This window comes from Prionailurus viverrinus, chromosome D1 (assembly GCF_022837055.1).
Source record: "Prionailurus viverrinus isolate Anna chromosome D1, UM_Priviv_1.0, whole genome shotgun sequence".
NCBI lineage: Eukaryota > Metazoa > Chordata > Mammalia > Carnivora > Felidae > Prionailurus > Prionailurus viverrinus.
This window is the reverse complement of record NC_062570.1, coordinates 60128572-60147831: the sequence shown is the minus strand read 5'-3', so window position 1 is coordinate 60147831 and position 19260 is coordinate 60128572. Positions and strand designations below refer to the sequence as shown.

At 36.3% G+C, this 19260-nt stretch overlaps 1 protein-coding gene across 7 annotated transcripts in view; it reads left to right on the top strand.

The window, feature by feature from the left end:
• NUP98 (nucleoporin 98 and 96 precursor) overlaps positions 1 to 19260 on the top strand; it is a 119733-nt gene that overhangs the window by 25851 nt on the left and 74622 nt on the right. For 2 of the 7 annotated variants that reach the window (XM_047824239.1, XM_047824236.1), the window contains exons 8-12: positions 182 to 345; positions 3653 to 3790; positions 5217 to 5355; positions 11331 to 11423; positions 17330 to 17470. In XM_047824239.1, the coding sequence (XP_047680195.1) occupies positions 182 to 345; positions 3653 to 3790; positions 5217 to 5355; positions 11331 to 11423; positions 17330 to 17470 (675 nt within the window). The remainder of the gene's footprint in view (positions 1 to 181; positions 346 to 3652; positions 3791 to 5216; positions 5356 to 11330; positions 11424 to 17329; positions 17471 to 19260) is intronic. The other 5 variants (XM_047824238.1, XM_047824237.1, XM_047824242.1 and 2 more) reach the window with 5 other exon arrangements.

Below are 19260 nucleotides of genomic sequence, written 5' to 3'. Positions count from 1 at the left end.
TGGTTATCTATTTTGAGTAGTGAATGAAATTTTCCTACATCATTTAGATATGTAGATATGTAGATTTCCTACATCATTTAGTCAAGAATATTAATGTTGTTGCAGTAACTGAATAATGTGAGATTTGAGGGGGTTTTTCTTTTCTCCATTTATTTTTACTGTATTTCTTTTTTTCTGAAAGGTACAACTGGGTTTGGAACAAATCCGGGTGGTCTCTTTGGCCAACAGAATCAGCAGACTACCAGCCTCTTCAGTAAACCATTTGGCCAGGCCACAACCACCCAGAACACTGGCTTTTCCTTTGGTAATACCAGCACACTAGGACAGCCAAGTACTAATACCATGGTAAGGAAACAGACCTTTAACTCCAGGTCTTATTCAGAGAACTAAGTAATGAGGCTTCTAATCATATCAAAGTAGCAAGTTCTACCTCTACAGTAGTTCTTAAGGGTTGACGGTATATAGAAAGGAATATGCAAAATGTAAATAATTAAATCCTAGATTCTAGTCCAAATTTTACTCCCTCCTCACTGAGGGGCTGTTGAGCAAGTCACTTATTCTTTCCAAGCATATTTCCTTATCACCAGGAGCTGCTTCATGTGCTAGAATTGGCCACTAAAGGTTATACTTTAGGACATTGGCTCTACTCATTCTATGGAGTATAGGAGAAAATACTTACAAATTACTAGCTGTATTTCAGCATATTCTTTCAGCTTTTTCCTTAAGCGGAGTCAGGCAAAGATGTGTAGTTCATTAAAATAAATAAGGGAGGACTAAAACTCAGAGCCATATTAGATAATTGCTATTTCTGTGCAAAAAGCAAAAGAGAAAGTCCTTAGAGTCATTACCAGTTTCTGTATTTTTTTTTAACTTTATTTTTTTATTTTGAGAGCGCATGTGCACTGGGGAGAGGCAGAGAGAGAGGGAGAAAAAGAATCCAAAGCAGGCTCTGAACTGTGAACACGGAGCCTGACACTGGGGGCTTGAACTCACAAACTGTGAGATCATGACCTGAGCTGAAATCAGAAGTCAGACACATAACCAGCTGAGCCACCCAGGTGCCCCTTTACCAGTTTATTTCTAAGGACTCTTTTTGGGAAGAATAAAATTAAGATTAATGAGAAGTATGATTTATTGATTAAAATTTTCAGAATTTAACTGGCCTTTAAGTTAGAGATACTGTATCTGATTAAAAAACCAGTACAGCCAGATCCCAAAAATCTTAAGAAAATTTTTTTAATGTTTATTCATTTTTTTGAGAGACAGAGACAGAGACAGAGCATGAACAGGGAAGAAGCAGAGAGAGAGGGAGACAGAATCCAAGGATTCTGAGTTGTCAGCACAGAGCTCTACACAGAGCTTGAACTCACACACTGTGAGATTATGACCTGAACCAAAGTCAGACGCTTAACCGATTGAGCTACCCAGGCACCCCTCAAACCCCAAAAATCTTACAAATACTTGGCAAACCAAATTCACCAACATGTGAAAAAGATGATAACCATGACCAAGTGGGATTCATCCTGGCAGGTTGATTCAACATAGGAAAATTAATAAACATAATAAACAAAAACTACATGATCACTTCAGTAGGTGCAGAAAAAGCATTTGACACCCTTTCATGATAAAAACACTCAACAAAGAAAGGAATCCAGGCCAACTAATCTTTGACAAAGCAGGAAAAAATATCCAATGGAATAAAGACAAATGGTGCTTCAACAAATGGTGCTGAGAAAACTGGACAGTGACATGCAAAAAAAAATGAACCTGGACCACTTTCTTACACCATACACAAAAATAAACTCAAAATGGATGAAAGACCTAAATGTAAGACAGGAAGCCATCAAAATCCTCGAGGAGAAAGCAGGCAAAAACCTCCTTGACCTCGGCCGCAGCAACTTCTTAACACGTCTTTAGAATCAAGGGAAACAAAAGCAAAAATGAACTATTGGGATCTCATCAAAATAAAAAGCTTCTGAACAGCGAAGGAAACTATCAGCAAAACTAAAAGGCAACCAACAGAATGGGAGAAGGTATTTGCAAATGACATAATAGATAAAGGGTTAGTATCCAAAATCTATGAAGAATTGATCAAACTTGACACCCAAAAAACAAATAATCCAGTGAAGAAATAGGCAAAAGACGTGAATAGACACTTCTCCAAAGAAGACATCCAGATGGTGAACAGACACATGAAAAAATGCTCAATATCACTCCTTATCAGGGAAATACAAATCAAAACCACAATGAGATACCACCTCACACCTGTCAGAATGGCTAACATCAATAACTCAGGCGAGGATGCAGAGAAAGGATTTCTTTTGCACTGCTGGTGGGAATGCAAACTGGTGTAGCCATCCTGGAAAACAGTATGGAGGTTCCTCACAAAATTAAAAATAGAACTACCCTACGACCCACGAATTGCACTACTAGGTATTTATCCAAGGGATACAGGAATGCTGTTTTGAAGGGACACATGCACCCCAATGTTTATAGCAGTGCTATCGACAATCGCCAGAGTATGGAAAGAGCCTGAATGTCCATCGACAGATGAATGGATAAAGATGTGGTGTATATATATACAGTGGAGTGTTACTTGGCAATCAAAAAGAATGAAATCACTGTCGAATTCTCATTTCAGCAATAGTTCATTAGTGCAATATTTTTCTTTCTTTTTTTTTTTTTATTTTTTTTTTAACATTTATTTATTTTTGAGACAGAGCATGAGCGGGGGAGGGTCAGAGAGAGAGGGAGACACAGAATCTGAAACAGGCTCCAGGCTCTGAGCAGTCAGCACAGAAACTGACGCAGGGCTCGAACCCACGGACAGTGAGATCGTGACCTGAGCCGAAGTCGGACGCTTAACCGACTGAGCCACCCAGGCACCCCGCAATATTTTTCTTTAGTTAACTAATGTATAAATAAAATATTTTCTTAAGCACTGATTGACATAAACTTTATTTGTAATTAGTATAGTTTGTCATTAAGACTTAACATTACACTCCTGCCTCTGTGTCCAGATTGATAATTTCAGCCAGCTGATTGTTTTCAGTTGTATGATTCAAAGTCCATTGCCCGGCTCAGCATTGATTAGTTCTTTTGGCATAACTCTCTGAAAATGAAGCATTCTGTCATATTTTGTTTTCAGTGTTACAATCCTGCTATCTCTTAGAGCATAAGAGTTTAGTATAAAGTCTTACCACTGCCCAGGACATTGGAACTCATTGGGCTTAGATGTAGATATGAGGGTTTTGTTTTTTGTTTTTTTTAAATGGCCCTGCTCGTTGTTGTGAAGAAAAATAATGCTTTATGTATTTAGCATAATATCTATCTTATAAACTGTGTTTTTTAAAAACATTTTTTTTAATGGTTTTTTTTTTTATTTTTGAGAGAGATAGAGACAGAATGCGAGTGGGTTAGGAGCAGAGAGAGAGGGAGACACAGAATCCGAAGCAGGCTCCAGGCTCCGAGCTGTCAGCACAGAGCCCGATGCGGGGCTGGAACTCATGAGCTGTGAGATCGTGACCTCAGCCGAAGTCGGATGCTCAACCGACTGAGCCACCCAGGCTCACCCAAAATGGCAGCTATTATTAATCTTAAGATTCTTAAAACTGACTTGTAGGATATCTTTTAATGTAGATACCTTTTGCAGGGTTTATTTGGAGTAACCCAAGCCTCACAGCCTGGAGGTCTTTTTGGGACAGCTACAAACACCAGCACTGGGACAGCATTTGGAACAGGAACAGGTCTCTTTGGGCAGCCCAATACTGGATTTGGTGCTGTCGGTTCGGTAGGTTATTATAGTTGATCTAATTTGAAGATACGTATAAATTTGTTAAAGAATTTCTAAGAAAGATTTAACTATTTTTCAAGTGTTTTTATTAGGTCTTAGACAATGCTGATAGTAATTAAAAGCTATTTGGTACAAAAATAAGTAACTTTAGTAGGTTAATTTTCAAGTAGTAAGTTCTTTTTTAAACTTCTTTGCCGCAATGCTTATGTACAGTTTACTTATGATAGCACAGTATCACTCCAATTGGTTAAATTATTGAGTCTAAATTGAAGTGCTTTCATTATTAAGTCAGGTAATTTTTAGTTCCTATACTCTGTTCTCTTGGGTGATACGTTGGTATGATATTTGAGAATTAAGAATTCCAAGTTACCAAGTTAAAGTTGGTGATCTCATGGTTTTCCTGCAGCTGGAGGCTTAACTGAATTGTGTTCCCTGTTCAGTCATTTAAGTAAACAACTATTTAGGAGTGCGCTTGACCCTAAAAATAATAGTAAATTCTGTATTACCACTTAAACTATAAGAATCAATATAAAACAGCCAATCTGTCTTATTTACCCGTTAAAAAAAAGCTTTGAACATGCTGTTGGTGGATAATTAAAAAAAGAAAATGAAAAAGAAAGAAAAATCCCAAAATGTGATTTTCAGGGAAATAGCAATCTGTTATTTCGTAACTTTTCTTTGGGCAGCTAATTGAGATGAGAAATTGAGAAAATTATATAATTCTTCAAAAAGTTCTTAGTAACCAGTTTATTGAGCTATAATCCATATGCCATACAATTCACCCTCTTAAAGTTTATAATTGAGTGGTTTTTTGTATACCGACTGATTGTGGAACTATTACCATAGTCAATTTGAGAACATGTTCATCACCTTAATAAAAAGAAACCTCATACTTATTAGTAGTCATTTCTCATTTCCCCCCAATTAACCTCAAGCCTGCTGTCTACAGATTTGTCTATTCTGGACATTTCATATAAATGGAATCACATAATATGTAGTCTTTTGTGACCACCTTACTTAGCATAATGTTTTAAAGGCTCATCCATGTTCTAGCATGTTTAAATTTTTTATTGTAACTGTTTCTGCTGGCAAATTAAATACATGAACATTTCTGTTACCAGGTAAAAAAAAAATATTTGATTACCTTATTATTTTCTTTGCTGTACTGAAATACTGTGTTTGCTGAAGGGTTGCCATTAACTTCTCAGGCTAGAAGCATGCTCTGTAAAGTCCCATCTTGCTCAGATTAGTATATTTTTCTTATAGTCTTTATTCATCCTCCTCCTACTTTTTCATAAAGTTATGACATTCTTCTCTCACTTCCCTCACATCCAATCCAGTATACCTGAGGTGTAACCTCTGTTTACTGTTTGGAGTGTGTCTTTATACTACTTAAATTTTTCCTGTATTTTGTTCTTTTTAGACCCTGTTTGGCAATAACAAGCTTACTACATTTGGAACCAGCACAACCAGTGCTCCTTCATTTGGTACAACCAGTGGCGGGCTCTTTGGTAACAAACCAACCCTGACTTTAGGAACCAATACAAACACTTCCAATTTTGGTACATATAAAAAAGCAGGTTTGACTCTCTTAAAGTTACACTGACTATACCACACATCATTCTCCTGATTCATATGATTGGGAATATTAAAAAATTCTCAGGTAAGCTGTGGCTTGATGTGAGGTACCAGAGGGAAAGGTTTAAAATCATAGACATGGGTTGACATACTTAGATATAAATTGCCTTACCTCATTATTAGGCTCCCAACTCCCTGCTTTGGATAAAATGGGCCATTCAACACATGCAGTATTACCTTGTAGAAAGTTGCTTCTCTAATGGAGATAGAAGTTTTTCAAAATAAGGAAATACATTTCCTTTGGATTACCTCACCAATAGTTGAGAAACCATAAATGAAACACATGCAGTTGAGATAACGCACACTTTTTTTTTTTTTAAGTTTATTTGTTTATTTTGAGAGACAGAGACCAGCACGAGCAGGGGAGGGGCAGAGGAGAGGGAGAAAGCAAGAAGCCCAAGTAGGCTCCATGCTACCAGCACAGAACCAGATGCGGGGCTCGAACTCACAAAACTGTGAGATCGCGACCTGAATGAAGAAACCAAGAGTTGGACACTTAACCAACGGAGCCACCCAGAAGCCCCGAGATAACACATTCTCTTAGGCCAGGTTTCAAATAGGGAAGTAGTGTACAAATTTGATGATTTTTTTTTAAATGTTTTTTGTCGTCATTTTTGTTTTGATTTTTGTTTTCTTGAGATTTCATGATTCTTATCAAAAGTTGAAGCTTTCCTTCAGCTGCAAAAGTTTATTTTTGAATATGTGTTCATTATAAAAAATTTAGAAAATACAGATAAGATTGAATAATAATTAAAATACAGCCCTAAACTAGTTTTCAGAGATAATGCTAAAAAAATTAAACTTTAATAGAACATTATGTTTTCTGTAACTACCTAATTAAGCTTTTAATCAAGTTTTTAACAAATTATTAACATAATTTGCATTAGATAAGGAAAGTTCATTTTATGATCAAGGGAAATAATAGTTTAAATATCTGTTAAGGATTTTACATACCAGATACATCATTACACACTGGGGATACTTAGTGGAAGATGAGTGAAAAGACATGGTCAGTGGAGCACCTGACTGGCTCATTTGGAAGAGTATGCCACTCTTGATCTCAGAGTCCGAGTTTGAGCTTGAACCTATGAACCGTGAGATTATGACCTGAGCTGAAATCAAGAGTTGGATGCTTAACTGACTGAGCCACCCAGGAACCCCTAGACCAGTTGTTTCTTAGTTATCTTCTCATCCTATGAGATTTTAATATCACATATGTACTGTGTGTCTGTTTATGTACTGTGGCCCTTTCAAGGGCCATAAACCATTGTATATCTATGATTCATTTAACCCCTCAAGAGCCAATTTTCCCTCCCTTTGAAAATACATGTCTTTTTTTGTAGCATGCTTCATGTTCAGAAACACTGTTTTTATTTGCTTATATAGGCTAAAATGATGAAGTGGGCTGGGCTTGATGTTTTTCCATGGTTGCAGATTTCTGATATGTTTGGAGATTTTTTTTGTTGGATATGTATATACACACACACACACACTCCTGTCCAATGGTTTGAAAATGAAAGATTTCATTTTTATCTAAAATGCCTCACTAGCTTTTGTGATGAATCTGAATGGTCCTAGTTTTTTTTCTTTTTTAATCCCCAGTGTTGACCTAGTGCCTGGCATAGCATTGGTGCTCACTAAAACTTGGTTAAATGATTTAAAGGGTGAACAAATGGGGCCCTAAGAGTAATGATTCCCTCTGAGTCAGATGGGAGTTGCAGGGTGGCAAGTTTTATTCTACTCTTGGGTGAATTTAAATTTCTGTTACCACCCTTGAGGAATCCAGAGCTAGGTAAGGCTTTCTTTGATTCTCTTGTTGTCTTGGGAACCTTTCAACTTTGAGTTTGTGGGCAGAAGAATCTTCCGATTTGGAAATAAGCCATATAACAAATCTGGAAATGGAATAAGGTTATACAAAGATTCAGAGTGTTGCTAAGTTATTGTTGGTCACACATTATCCATTACGGGATTTTGTTTCATTCTGATGCTGGTTAATCCACAGAGTTAAAAGTTGGGATACCTAAAGTAAGTTGGAGTACCTGCTGCCACAGTTGGTGTTGCAAGATCCTTAAGTCATTCTTTAGAGTCATCAGCTCATTTTCTTAGTAAATATTCCTGGCAGGAACGAGTTTAAGATTAAGTGAGTATAAGATAAGTGTCTGAATTTCTTTTTTTTTTTAATTTTTTTTAATGTTTATTTATTTTTGAGAGAGACAAAGCGTGAGTGGGGGCGGGGCAGAGAGCAAGGGAGACAGAATCTGAAGCAGGCTCCAGGCTCTGAGCTGTCAGCACAGAGCCCTGTGTGGGGCTCAACCCATGAACCGTAAGATTATGACCTGAGCCGAAGTCGGACACTTAACCGACTGAGCCACCCAGGTGCCCCTAGTGTCTGAATTTCTCAGTGAATGGAGGAATAGAATTGTTTCAGGAGAGGAATTACAGACAGAATGCCTATACGTGGGAGCAACAGTTTAAAAAGGTCGATTCTTTTTGTAATAATAAGATGATGTTGGGCAATATATCAGTGATTCTTCTATGCTGTATGGTTAAGTGGGCAGTTAAGGAGCTATTTGAATACTTAAGTCCTTAGGCTTATTTTTCTAAATTGAGATATAATTGAAATATAACATTAGTTTCAGGTGTAAGGATTTGTTATTTGTGTATATTGTGAAATGATCACTGCAGTAAGTCTAGTTAATAGTTAACATCTGTCACCATACATAGTTACACATTTTTTTATGATGAGAACATTTAGGATCTACTAGTTTAGCAACTTTCACATATGCAAGACAGTATTAACTGTCGTCACCATACTGTAAATAATATCCCCATGACTTATTTATTTTATAACTGGAAGTTTGTACCTTTGATCCCCTTTTACCCATTTCGCCCATCTCCCATTCCTTGCCTCTGGCCAATACCAATCTATTGTCTGTATCTATAAGCTCGTCTTTTGTTTTATGAGATTACACATATAAGTGAGATCATGCAGTTTTGTCTTTCTCTGAATGGCTTTTTTCACTTAGCATAATGCTTTCAAATTCCATCCATGTTGTCACAGATGGCAATGTTTCATTCTCCTTTATGGCTGAATAATATTCATTGTATGTACATACCACATCTTTATCCATTTATCCATCAGTGGATACTTAAAATACAAAATACTGTTTTCAGTATTTTGGCTACTGTAAAAAATTATTTGTGTTCATTTATTTATTTTGAGAGAGAGAGAGAGAATGCACACACAAGTGGGAGAGGGTCAGAGAGAGAGAGAGGGAGGGAGAGAATCCCAAGCAGCCTCGTGTTATCAGCACAGAGCCAGACACAGCGCTCACGCTCATAAACTTTAAGATGACTTGAGCTGAAACCAAGAGTCGGATGCTTAACCAACTGAGCCACCCAGACAGCCCTCACTGTGGTTTTGATTTGCATTTCCCTGATGATTAATGATGTTGAGCATCTTTTCATATGTCTTTGGTCCATCTGTATGTCTTCTTTGGAAAAATGTCTATTCAGATCCTCTGCCCGTTTTTAAATTAGATTATTTTTTGCTATCATGTTGAGCTCTTTATATAGATATTAACCTCTTATCAGATGTGTGATTTACAGGTATTTTCCCTCTTGCAGTAGCTTGTCTTTTCATTTTGTTGATGGTTTTCTTTGTTGTATAAAAGCCTTTTAAGTTTGATATAGTCCCAGTTGTTTATTTCTGCTTTAGTTGCCTTTGCTTTTGGTGTCACATCCAAAAAGTCATTGCCCCAACAGATGTTACATAGGAGCTCACAGCCTATATTGTCTTCTAGGGGTTTTATACTTTCAGGTCTTGCAGTTCAAGTCTTTAATTTTTGTGTATGGTGTAAGATTGTGGTCCAGTTTCATTCTTTTGCTGTCCAGTTTTCCTAGCACCATTTATTGGACAAACTGTCCTCCTTTGTATATTCTTGGCTCCTTTGTTGTAAATTAATTAACCATTAATTAATCATCTTTAATTTTACTTTAAAAATTGTTTTGAAATAACAGAGTTGATCAACATTTGTCAGTAAGAATCTGAGGAAATGTGTGGTATAAACAGTGTAAGTTGGGACTTACTTCCCTCGTGTGGGTTTGAGGTAGTTCACAAGTATCTTATTTTCTGCTATTTATGGGAATGGAAGACCCTTTCCGGTTAAATTTTAACTCAAAAAAGAATATTTCCAATTCTTTTGTTTTCTTTAAAAAAAACCAAAAACTGTGTTTGAGTAGCAGTACTGTTTTGTGGCATAGCTATTAGCACAATTGAAGAAAAGATTTAATGAGTATATGAATTAAATAGATTATGTCAGATTACATGCATTTTTTTAGTTTTTTATTTTGAGAAAAAGAGCACGTGAGCAAGGGAGGAGCAGAAAGAGAGGGAGAGAGAATCCCAGGCTCTGTGCAGAGCCTGACACAGGGCTTGATCATGAGATCATGATGACTTGAGCCAAAATCAGGAGTTGAATGCTTTACCGACTGAGCCACCAGGCACCCCTGATCACATGTATTTCTAAATGACATTAAAAATACATTTTCAAACTATTTAAATTCTTCAGCCTTTTTTCTTGGTCTTTTTCTATTGAGATAATAATCCAAAGATTGGCATGACTAAGTATAATATTCTTATCTGGTGATAGTGTCATATATTCCAAGATACTCTTTACTAAGACTGTTATCTTTTAGAGCTGTTCCCCTCCATGATACCTTTTAAAAAGACTTCAAGTATTTCATGAACAAGGTTTGATTGATTTTTGTTTCCTCTTATCAAAAGAGATTAATGATAGGGGTACCTCACTGGCTCAGTTGGTGGAGCATACAGTTCTTGATCTCCGGGTTGTGAGGTAGAGCCCCATGTTGAGTGTAGAGATTACTTAACAATAAAATCTTTATGAAGAAAAGCAAGAGATGAATGTTATGTTCATTAGCTGTTTTGTTGATATCATCTCCAAAAGGAGTACAGAAACTTTGTGGACCTATCTGAACAAAAGGTAAATAATAGCAGTAATGCAGTATAGGTTTCTTCTGGGGAAACCTGTGGTTTTTCAAGGGAAATTAATAGGATTTTCTCTAAAAGATCAGTCATAGTGAAGGAAGATGGTTTAACTATCCACCATCTCTGATAATGAAACAGTTCAACCCAAGAAAAGTTATGTATACTTATTTTTAATATCAGCTAACTGAGTCCTTGAGTGCTTCTGTGGGCTGATTTGATTATGACACCTCATAAAGGTGAAAGATGAGGATTAAAGTTCCTCATGTGTGGTCAGCCAGCCACACATTACTGCCCATGCAGGGTTTATCTGTTCAAAACCAGAGCTACTACTGTAGAAAATTGTAAAGGTAAATTTCTGTTAGCAGGAACCTTTAGATTCAATAAAGTGTGTTTGTTGTCTGTCTTATTTTAAAAAAAAAAAATTTTTTTTTAAAGTTTACTTAAGTAATTTGTAGACCCAACATGAGGCTCGAACTCAAAACCCTAACATCAAGAGCCACATTTTCTACTGACTGAGCCAGCCAGGTGCCCTGGACTGTCTTATTTTTAGTGAAAGCTGGAGGGAATTCATTTTTCTTCCATTAATTAAACATCAAAAATAGGTTTGAGTCTTACAAAGGGAATGTATATGCTCAAGCATAGTCACTTTGCTTTAATATTTCAAGTCTGAAACATAATTAAGTAAATAGGAAGATATGGGGGTCTGTTTACAGGCATCAAAATTTTAAAAACTTTAAAAATGTTAAAGTAGCCTGCCATTTAGGATTTCTAAATATTATTAACTGACAGGATACAAAGCTTAGGGTCAGACTGCCTTTTTAAAAATTCCCTTATACAGGAAATTGAGAGTTATATTAAAAGTACAGTCCACTCACTCTTTTGTCCTTCTAGGTTTCGGCACAAATACCAGTGGAAGTAGTATTTTTGGAAGTAAACCAGGACCTGGGACTCTGGGAACTGGCCTTGGTGCAGGATTTGGAACAGGTAAGGAACTGTACCACAAAATTTAGGCCTTCTAATTGTTGGAACTTAAGACAACTCTGTTTGATCTTATGCCTGGAAATAGGGTGTAGATATGCATTTTCTCAAACAGACTTATAAAACATTCTCAGCAGTTATGCTTTACCAGGTTTTAGAACATTTGGACATTTATCTTAGACATTTATCTTAGACATTTGGACACATATCTTATTTATGCTCCCATTCTACAAAATGTCTATAGTCCTGGTCTATTTGGGATTTTTAGTATTTAATGTGAGACTTGTCAATATGACGGCATTATTAGCTTCCCATTCCCTTGTGCTACCTTTGTAAAAGGGATTTAAGACTTTGAACTGTTTATCAAGTAAGCTTAATTACCCTAATAGGAAAACAGAGCAGTAAGAGCATAAGCTCTTTTACAAAGTCTGTGCATACTTCTCAGTTCTTTCCATCTTGATGTAAAGCTGAGATGTCACACCTGTGTCTCTGTTCCTACTGTTGATAATTAATTTTCAGTGCCTTTGAAGACACTGACCCTTCTTCTTTTATTTATGTTTTAGTTTTTTAGAAAGAGGAGAGAGAGAGAGAGAGAGAGAGAGAATGTGAGTGAGGGGAAGGGAGAAGAGGGGTGAGAGAATCTTAAGCAGGCTCCACACTCAGCATGCAGCATGACAGAGGCCTTGATCTCACAACTCTGAGATCATGACCTGAGCTGAAATTAAGAATCAACACTTAACCAACTGAGCCACCCTGGCACCCCAGACATTGACCCTCCTGCCTGCCCAACTGCTTTAAGCAATAAGAAGTGGTAGTGGTCATAAAACGAATAAGCGCTTCAGCATGTACAGTTCAACAAGGTTGTTAGAGCATATAGTTTTGCCTGTTTCCCAAGTCATCTGACTGTCATTTAGTTGCAGACTATTTATTTCCATGGTCTCTGCTTCCATCATCCAGTTATCTGTTGTCTTTGTATGCTGTGATCATTTATCTGCCATCTCCTTTTTAATAGTACTTAATTTTATACTCTGAGTTATTTCCTTCCATTTCTTTTTAAAATAAAAGCTGTAAGTACTTGTGAAAAAAAACCCTCAACAATACAGAAGTGTCTTAACACCTTCCGGTTTGTGAAGTAACAGCTATTTAAAGTTTGGGATTTTGTCAGACCCCTTTATGTACATTTTGTACATTTTTCTCAAATGTACGTGCACATACACATGGTTATACATGTGTGTGCTTTATATATATATTTTTATTGTATTCTTAAGTAGAAACCACATCCTACAAGAGTGTCTTTTTTAAACCAAAGGCTAAGATACGTTAGTTGGATGTAGTATTTATGTAGTGCACTGCAAGCAGCATTTAAGGAAAAAAAAAAATGAAAAAATTATTGTACAAAGCAAGGTTAAGTATTTAATTAAAAAAAACTTTTTTTAATGTTTATTTTGGGGGGGGGGGGTGCAGAGAGAGAGGGAGACACAGAATCTGAAGCAGTCTCCAGGCTCCTCTCTGTCAGCACAGAGCCTGATACAGGGCTCGAACCCACAGACTGTGAGATCATGACCTGAGCCTAAGCCGGAAGCTTAACTGACTGAGCCACCCAGGCGCCCCAAGTATCGTTTAATTTTTATTAACGTGTGTGTTATGGGTCTCTGTGTATTTTATATTGTGTGTTAATGGTCAAAAATGTTTCAAAATGAAAGCACCTTCATTATTCCTTATGTGATAATTCTTTATTTCATTTTTTCATTTCCCATGGCATTTGGGGCATATATTTTTTCTGTTAGTATTCCATTGTGTGTAGATGTCTGTATATATACATAAACATATACATAAACATATACAAATACCATAATTCAGCTTTCCCCTATTGGTAGACATTTGAGCTTTTTGATATTATTAGCAATGCAGTAATGAAGATCTTCATTACATAATTTTGTGTGTGTTAGTGTTACTATGGGATTGATACTTGGGATTGTGTCAGTATACACACAGTTTGAATTTTGGTCAGTCTTGCTAATTTGCCTTCCAAAAAGAATGCCAGTATGAATTTTTGTTCTCATTGTGTGAAAGTGCTCATTTTTCCCATACCCTTTCCGTATTGTTGGACTTTTTCATCTTTACATCCGTGTTAGTGGAAATTGGTGTATTCTAGTGTGCATTTCACTAATTACTGGTGAAGGGTATCCTTAATGTATGTTTACTGGCCATTTGAATCTTTCAATTCCCTACTCAATATTTGATCATTGCTTCTTAATCTGTTTTTGAGAGTGTTTTAGATATTGTGGATATTAACTCTTTTGGGTTGTACGGTAGAGTCTTTTATTTGAACTTTTTAACTTATCCAAATTCTACCACTTATATTTAGCAAGAAATAAAAACTAAAAAGTTCTAAATTTTGTGCAGTGTAATCCCTAAACTTAAGCAGAATATATCATCTGACATCAGTGTTCTCTTGTAATCCTGGAGAAAAAAATTAGCTTTGGTGTGGGCAAATTAAGAGCTTTTCAAAGGTAGTTTTGACCCTAGACAGTTTGTGAACCATAAACCTAAGACCCAGGTAAGATGCTTATCCTAATGTCTGTTAGATAAAGACTTTAAAGATAAGTCTTTAAGTTTACCGCTTAATTTTATGGTATCACCATATACAAGTTTATTTTTATGTGGGCAAAGAGCCGAAGAGGCTTCTAGGTCTTGCAGGTTATTATCACCAGTGCCTTTTCCTATAGTGCAAGTTATAAAATATCATGTAACTTTTTCTGATGCTATCATCTTCTCTTCCACGATAATGTAATATCTCAGCCTTTTTATTTATTTGAATATGTTCAGTTATCCTTAAACAGTTCTACATCACAGACAACAGATCCTGTTTTTACTGCCATTATATATCCCCCATTCATGCTTTGTATAAACTAAAACCCAAATAAAATCAGTAAATAATTTTACACCCCCAAACCTTAGCAGCACTAGATCATGTAGGAAATAAGAGTTCTGAGAACCAACAAGCATACGCTGTTGGAATTCTTTGATAATCACATCTGATAAAGCAGACTTGAGGCTTTGAGAGCAGTGTGTCTGGAGATGATTGTACATAAATATCCATGTTCATGAACTCTGCATTTCAAGTAGAATAGCACTGTAGCTTTGGGTGATGTCTTTTTGGGGCATTAGCTAAGTGGGTATTCCTATGCACCTTTTGTTTGGAGTAATGAAGATTAATACTTCTGTCTCAGCAGAAGTAAAATGTCCTGTAACAAATTTTCCTGTAAAATGTATTATTCCTTGACATTTGATATTCCCCACCTCCCATGTGCTCAGACCAAGGAACCCTCATTAAATCAGGGGTGTATACATTTCTGATTTGACAGTGATATAAAGTATCATTGTCACTATCTATAATATGCCATTTTCTTGGTAGTTAGTAATATTGCTATCTTTTTTTTTTTTTTTTAAATGTTTATTTTTGAGAAAGAGAGAGCATGAGCTGGGGAGGGGCAGAGAGAGGGAGACACAGATTCCAAAGCCAGCTCCAGGCCCTGAGCTGTCAGCACAGAGCCTGATGCAGGGCTCGAACCCACGAACCATGAGACCATGACCTGAGCTGAATTCAAATGCTTCTTAACTGACTGAGACACCCAGGTGCCCTGGTAGTTAGTAATATTAAGATATTTTAGTTCTTGGGGTGCCTGGGTGTCTCAGTCGGTTAAGCACCCAACTCTTGGTTGTGGCCCCAGGTCATGATCTCACGGTTCATGAGTTAGAGCTCCACATAGGGCTCTATGCTGATGGTGTGGACCTGCTTGGGATTCTGTCCCTCTCTTCTGCCCCTCCTGCTTGCTCGTTCTCTCTCAAAATAAATAAATAAACTTTAAAAGATTTCCAAAAAAAAAAGGAGATTTTAGTTCTTAAAATTTTCCATGAAGTAGTAAGTTTAGGGTGCATCTAGTAAAGTTTATTGTAATGCTAAGGTATACACAGAAAAATTTACCCAAAGCTAATAGATACCATAGATAAAATTAACTTCTAATCTCAAAAAGAATATAACCATTTTCACTTTTTTTCTTGAGCATCCTTGGAGTTTCTAGGGCCACTATTACAACATGGTGCCCCCCATATATCTGCTCTATGACTCCTACAACTAATCGTAAATATAGTGCATTTCATAACTTGACATTATTTTCCAGAATGTCCCTCAACCTGTGGACTCTTAGGAAGTCCTTTTTATTAAGCATAAAAAGCCATTTACGTAATATGAGCTAGATCTAGATAAAATATTTATTTTTCTATTGACAAATTGCAGCAGTATGCAGGCAGGTCAATTTATGATAGTTTCTTTCCAGGTGACCTGAACCTCCCAGTGCCTTTTTTATTCTTTTATTGGTTATTGAAATACAGTGATTTTTAGACTGTTTCATGGTTCTTCATCCAGGGCTCCTACAAAGGTGAAGGAAATGCATACCCATCCAGATGAGAAATTTTTGTCTATTTTATATATTCGTTTTTCTTCTAGGTTTTTGTTCATTGGTAAGGAGGTATTTGCTACCTGGAAAAATAAAGAATTCTGAAATTTGTGCTGTAAAGTATGTCTTTCAAGGAAGTAAATTCAGGTTTTCTGTTAATTTTCACCAATTTCTGATGGTTTGGGATTTTAAAAGAAGCCATTCCCTATTCCAAAGCTGTAGCAAAGGGATTGTCTTCTTGTTACTAATTAGACAGGGAATGTTTTGTCCATTCAATAGTACCCTCACTAATTTATTTTGTATGGATTCTCTGAGTATAAGCTTCCTAGCCTTTTTTTGATTGCAATCTCAAAACAATTTGTATTCAGTATTTTAGATCTCTAAGTATTGTATTTCTGAAGTGGTTTTTTTCTCTCTCAAGATGCATTGATGGCGTTAAAACGAACTTTAGATCTTCCGAATTTCCAATAACTTTTTGAGGAGGAGGAGATGGAAATTTTAAAAAAATTTAATGCCAATAAGTCATTCTAAATAAATTCTCCCCAGTTTCACTGCTGAGAACAAGATCCATAAGCAAGATTCATTAGACTTTAAAACCTAAGTTTCTGCAGTGGTTTCCCCTTGGTGAAAATAAGTTCTACTCCCTCTAGTCTGATTTATGATGAAACTTGAGACTGTTTAGTAACCTCATCACAAAGCATTTAGCTTTTTATAAAACAAAACGTTTGTCTTGGTGTAAAGTAGTTTTCGTGAGATAGTACACTTGAAAGTACTGCTTTTTGCTCCTCACAGATGTACTGGATTTGGTTTTCTGTAGTTTAGCCTGTATGTTAGTCAAAAAGATGACATTGTGATTGGTTCAGCTGCATATTTTGATTTGCAAATATTGATATTTAAAAATTGATTATTTTTTAATTCTTTCAAACTTCATATTACTATAGTGTAGTAAAGAACCCTGGTTGTATTCAGATGCACCAAGATTTGAACCTCAGTTTCACCATCTACAACATTTGTGACAATTGAGCTAATTACTAAACACTTAGTTTTCTCATCTATAAAATGCAGATAATATGTCCTGTTTCAGGCTTAGGAAGATTAAGTGAGGTACTAGCTAATATTTAATGAATATTAGTATCTACCAGTCCTCTTTTAAATGCTTAGTATGTGTTTATTCATTTTAACCTTAGGATAAATATCTAAACTATGTATTATTATCTCATGTTATAGTTGAAGAATCCGAAGCACAGAGAAGTTAAGTGTTTTCCCTATGATGTATATAATGTTCTTAGCACAGTGCCTGGCATATAGTTAGCATTGACTGTATTAGCTCTTTTGTTGAAATGAGTGGTCATTATGAAGTTTCCAAATGTATTATATTTTTAAGTAACTGACCTCTGGTATAACATTCAAAGGATCTCCTGTGGCGCTTTTTCTTTCCTCTTGTCTCCGTAGCTCTTGGTGCTGGACAGGCATCTTTGTTTGGGAACAACCAACCTAAGATCGGAGGGCCTCTTGGTACAGGAGCCTTTGGGGCCCCTGGATTTAATACTACGACAGCTACTTTGGGCTTTGGAGCCCCCCAGGCCCCAGTAGGTAAGTGTCAGTCACTTTAGAAGGCTTTACTCAGTTGTATTTCTTGCTAATACTTAACTTGTTGACCTCATTTTCCACCCATTCCATCCCCCTACCAAAGCAGTACACAAACACACTTAAACAGTCATGTAGTACAGAAGGGTTTGTAACGGATCTTGGCCTTCTCCACTTCCCCACTCCCAGGCTTAGTCCCCCAAATAAACCACTTTGTTACAGTCACTTTGTTTCCTGGTGTATAGTTAAGTTCATATCTCTAAACGATGTGCTTATGTTGATATGTTTTGCTTTATTAAGTTTTAATTTAACTTATTAATAGTAGATGAGAAATTTAGCTCACTTATCCTCTGTGTTCTTTATTCATTTCTAACATAGCTGTATTACTAAATTCCCTAAGTTTAGTTTTGTCTACTGAAGTGTTTTTCATACTTACTCATTTGAACAGCCTTACCCAGTTTTTGCCCCCTCTGCCTACCACCTTTATTATTACTATTTTCTAACTTAAAATGAACTTTTTAGCTTAAATAGCTTTTTAAAAGAAAGCTGTTCTGTTGGAAATAAACATACCACCTGGCATACATAGGGTAACTGAGTGAATGAATGAGACAGAATGAAAGTAAGTCTCTTTACCATTAAGTTCATCTCCTGTACTATCATGACCCGTGTACCACATTTTGATAAGGCTTTTGCAAATTTAAGCTGTGTCCCTACATTGTTTTTCTTATTCTGTCACCTGAGAGACAGTATTTCTTGAGTTCTCTTGGTCAAGCAAGAGTATTAGTGCCTTTTCTCACCTTTCTTTTACCTCTTCTTTTGTCATGTTTATATTTTCATATTGATAACATTGATAATGTATTCTGTCCTATAGTTATTAATTTTTTCTTAGATTAAAGAATAAAAGTTTTAATGTGAGCATAGCATTTTATTACAACTATGAAAACACTGCTGCCCAGCCAAGTACACCTTTCTCATACAGCTTTTTCTTTCTCCTAGAACTTCTTTTTTCCCTTTGCATTACCAGCCCTTATCACCTTCCTGAACCAGTCCAAATTCTTAAGGTTTCAGAATTCTTTTTTACTCTGAATACATCATTCCTTGATCCCTCTGTTCTCCTGCAGAAGTATGAACTCTGATTATTCCCTGGGCCTTCAGCATTGCTCCTGATACTCCCTTCAAGTTTACTCAGTGAGAACTGTTCTGTCCTGAATGTAGGGTTTTCCTCTTTATTTCCTGGAATGTATTTTTAAGTAAATTACATACGAAAGATAAACTTTGATCACTTACAATTCTGACAGTACAGAACCTTTTTTGTTCCTCACGCTTTAATATTATGGAATTCTGTGAAAATAGTTTATCCTCAGAACTTGGACTATATTCCTTTCATTAACCATTATTTGTTGAGAAGTCTAATGCTTTTCTGATTCTTGAGACTTGTTCCATTCCCCACAAGGACTTAGGATTGTCTCTTTGTTCGGAAATGTCACTGAATTGCTTATACCTTTTCTATCTTAATTGTTAATTTTTTTCTTTTTCTTTTTTTTAAAGAGAGCGCACGAGCTGGTTATAAGGGCAGAGAGAGAGAATCTTAAGCAGGCTCCATGCTCAGTGAGGAGCCCAATCATGACCGCCAAAATCAAGAGTCAGATGCACAATCTACCTAACCACCCAGGCGCCCCTCTACGTTAATGCTTGATTTTTAAACTGTGTTTCTATTTTTTTAGATTTTTTACTGTCTTCTAAATCATTTTATTTATTTTGAGAGAGACAAAGAGAGTGTGAGGGGCAGAGAGAGA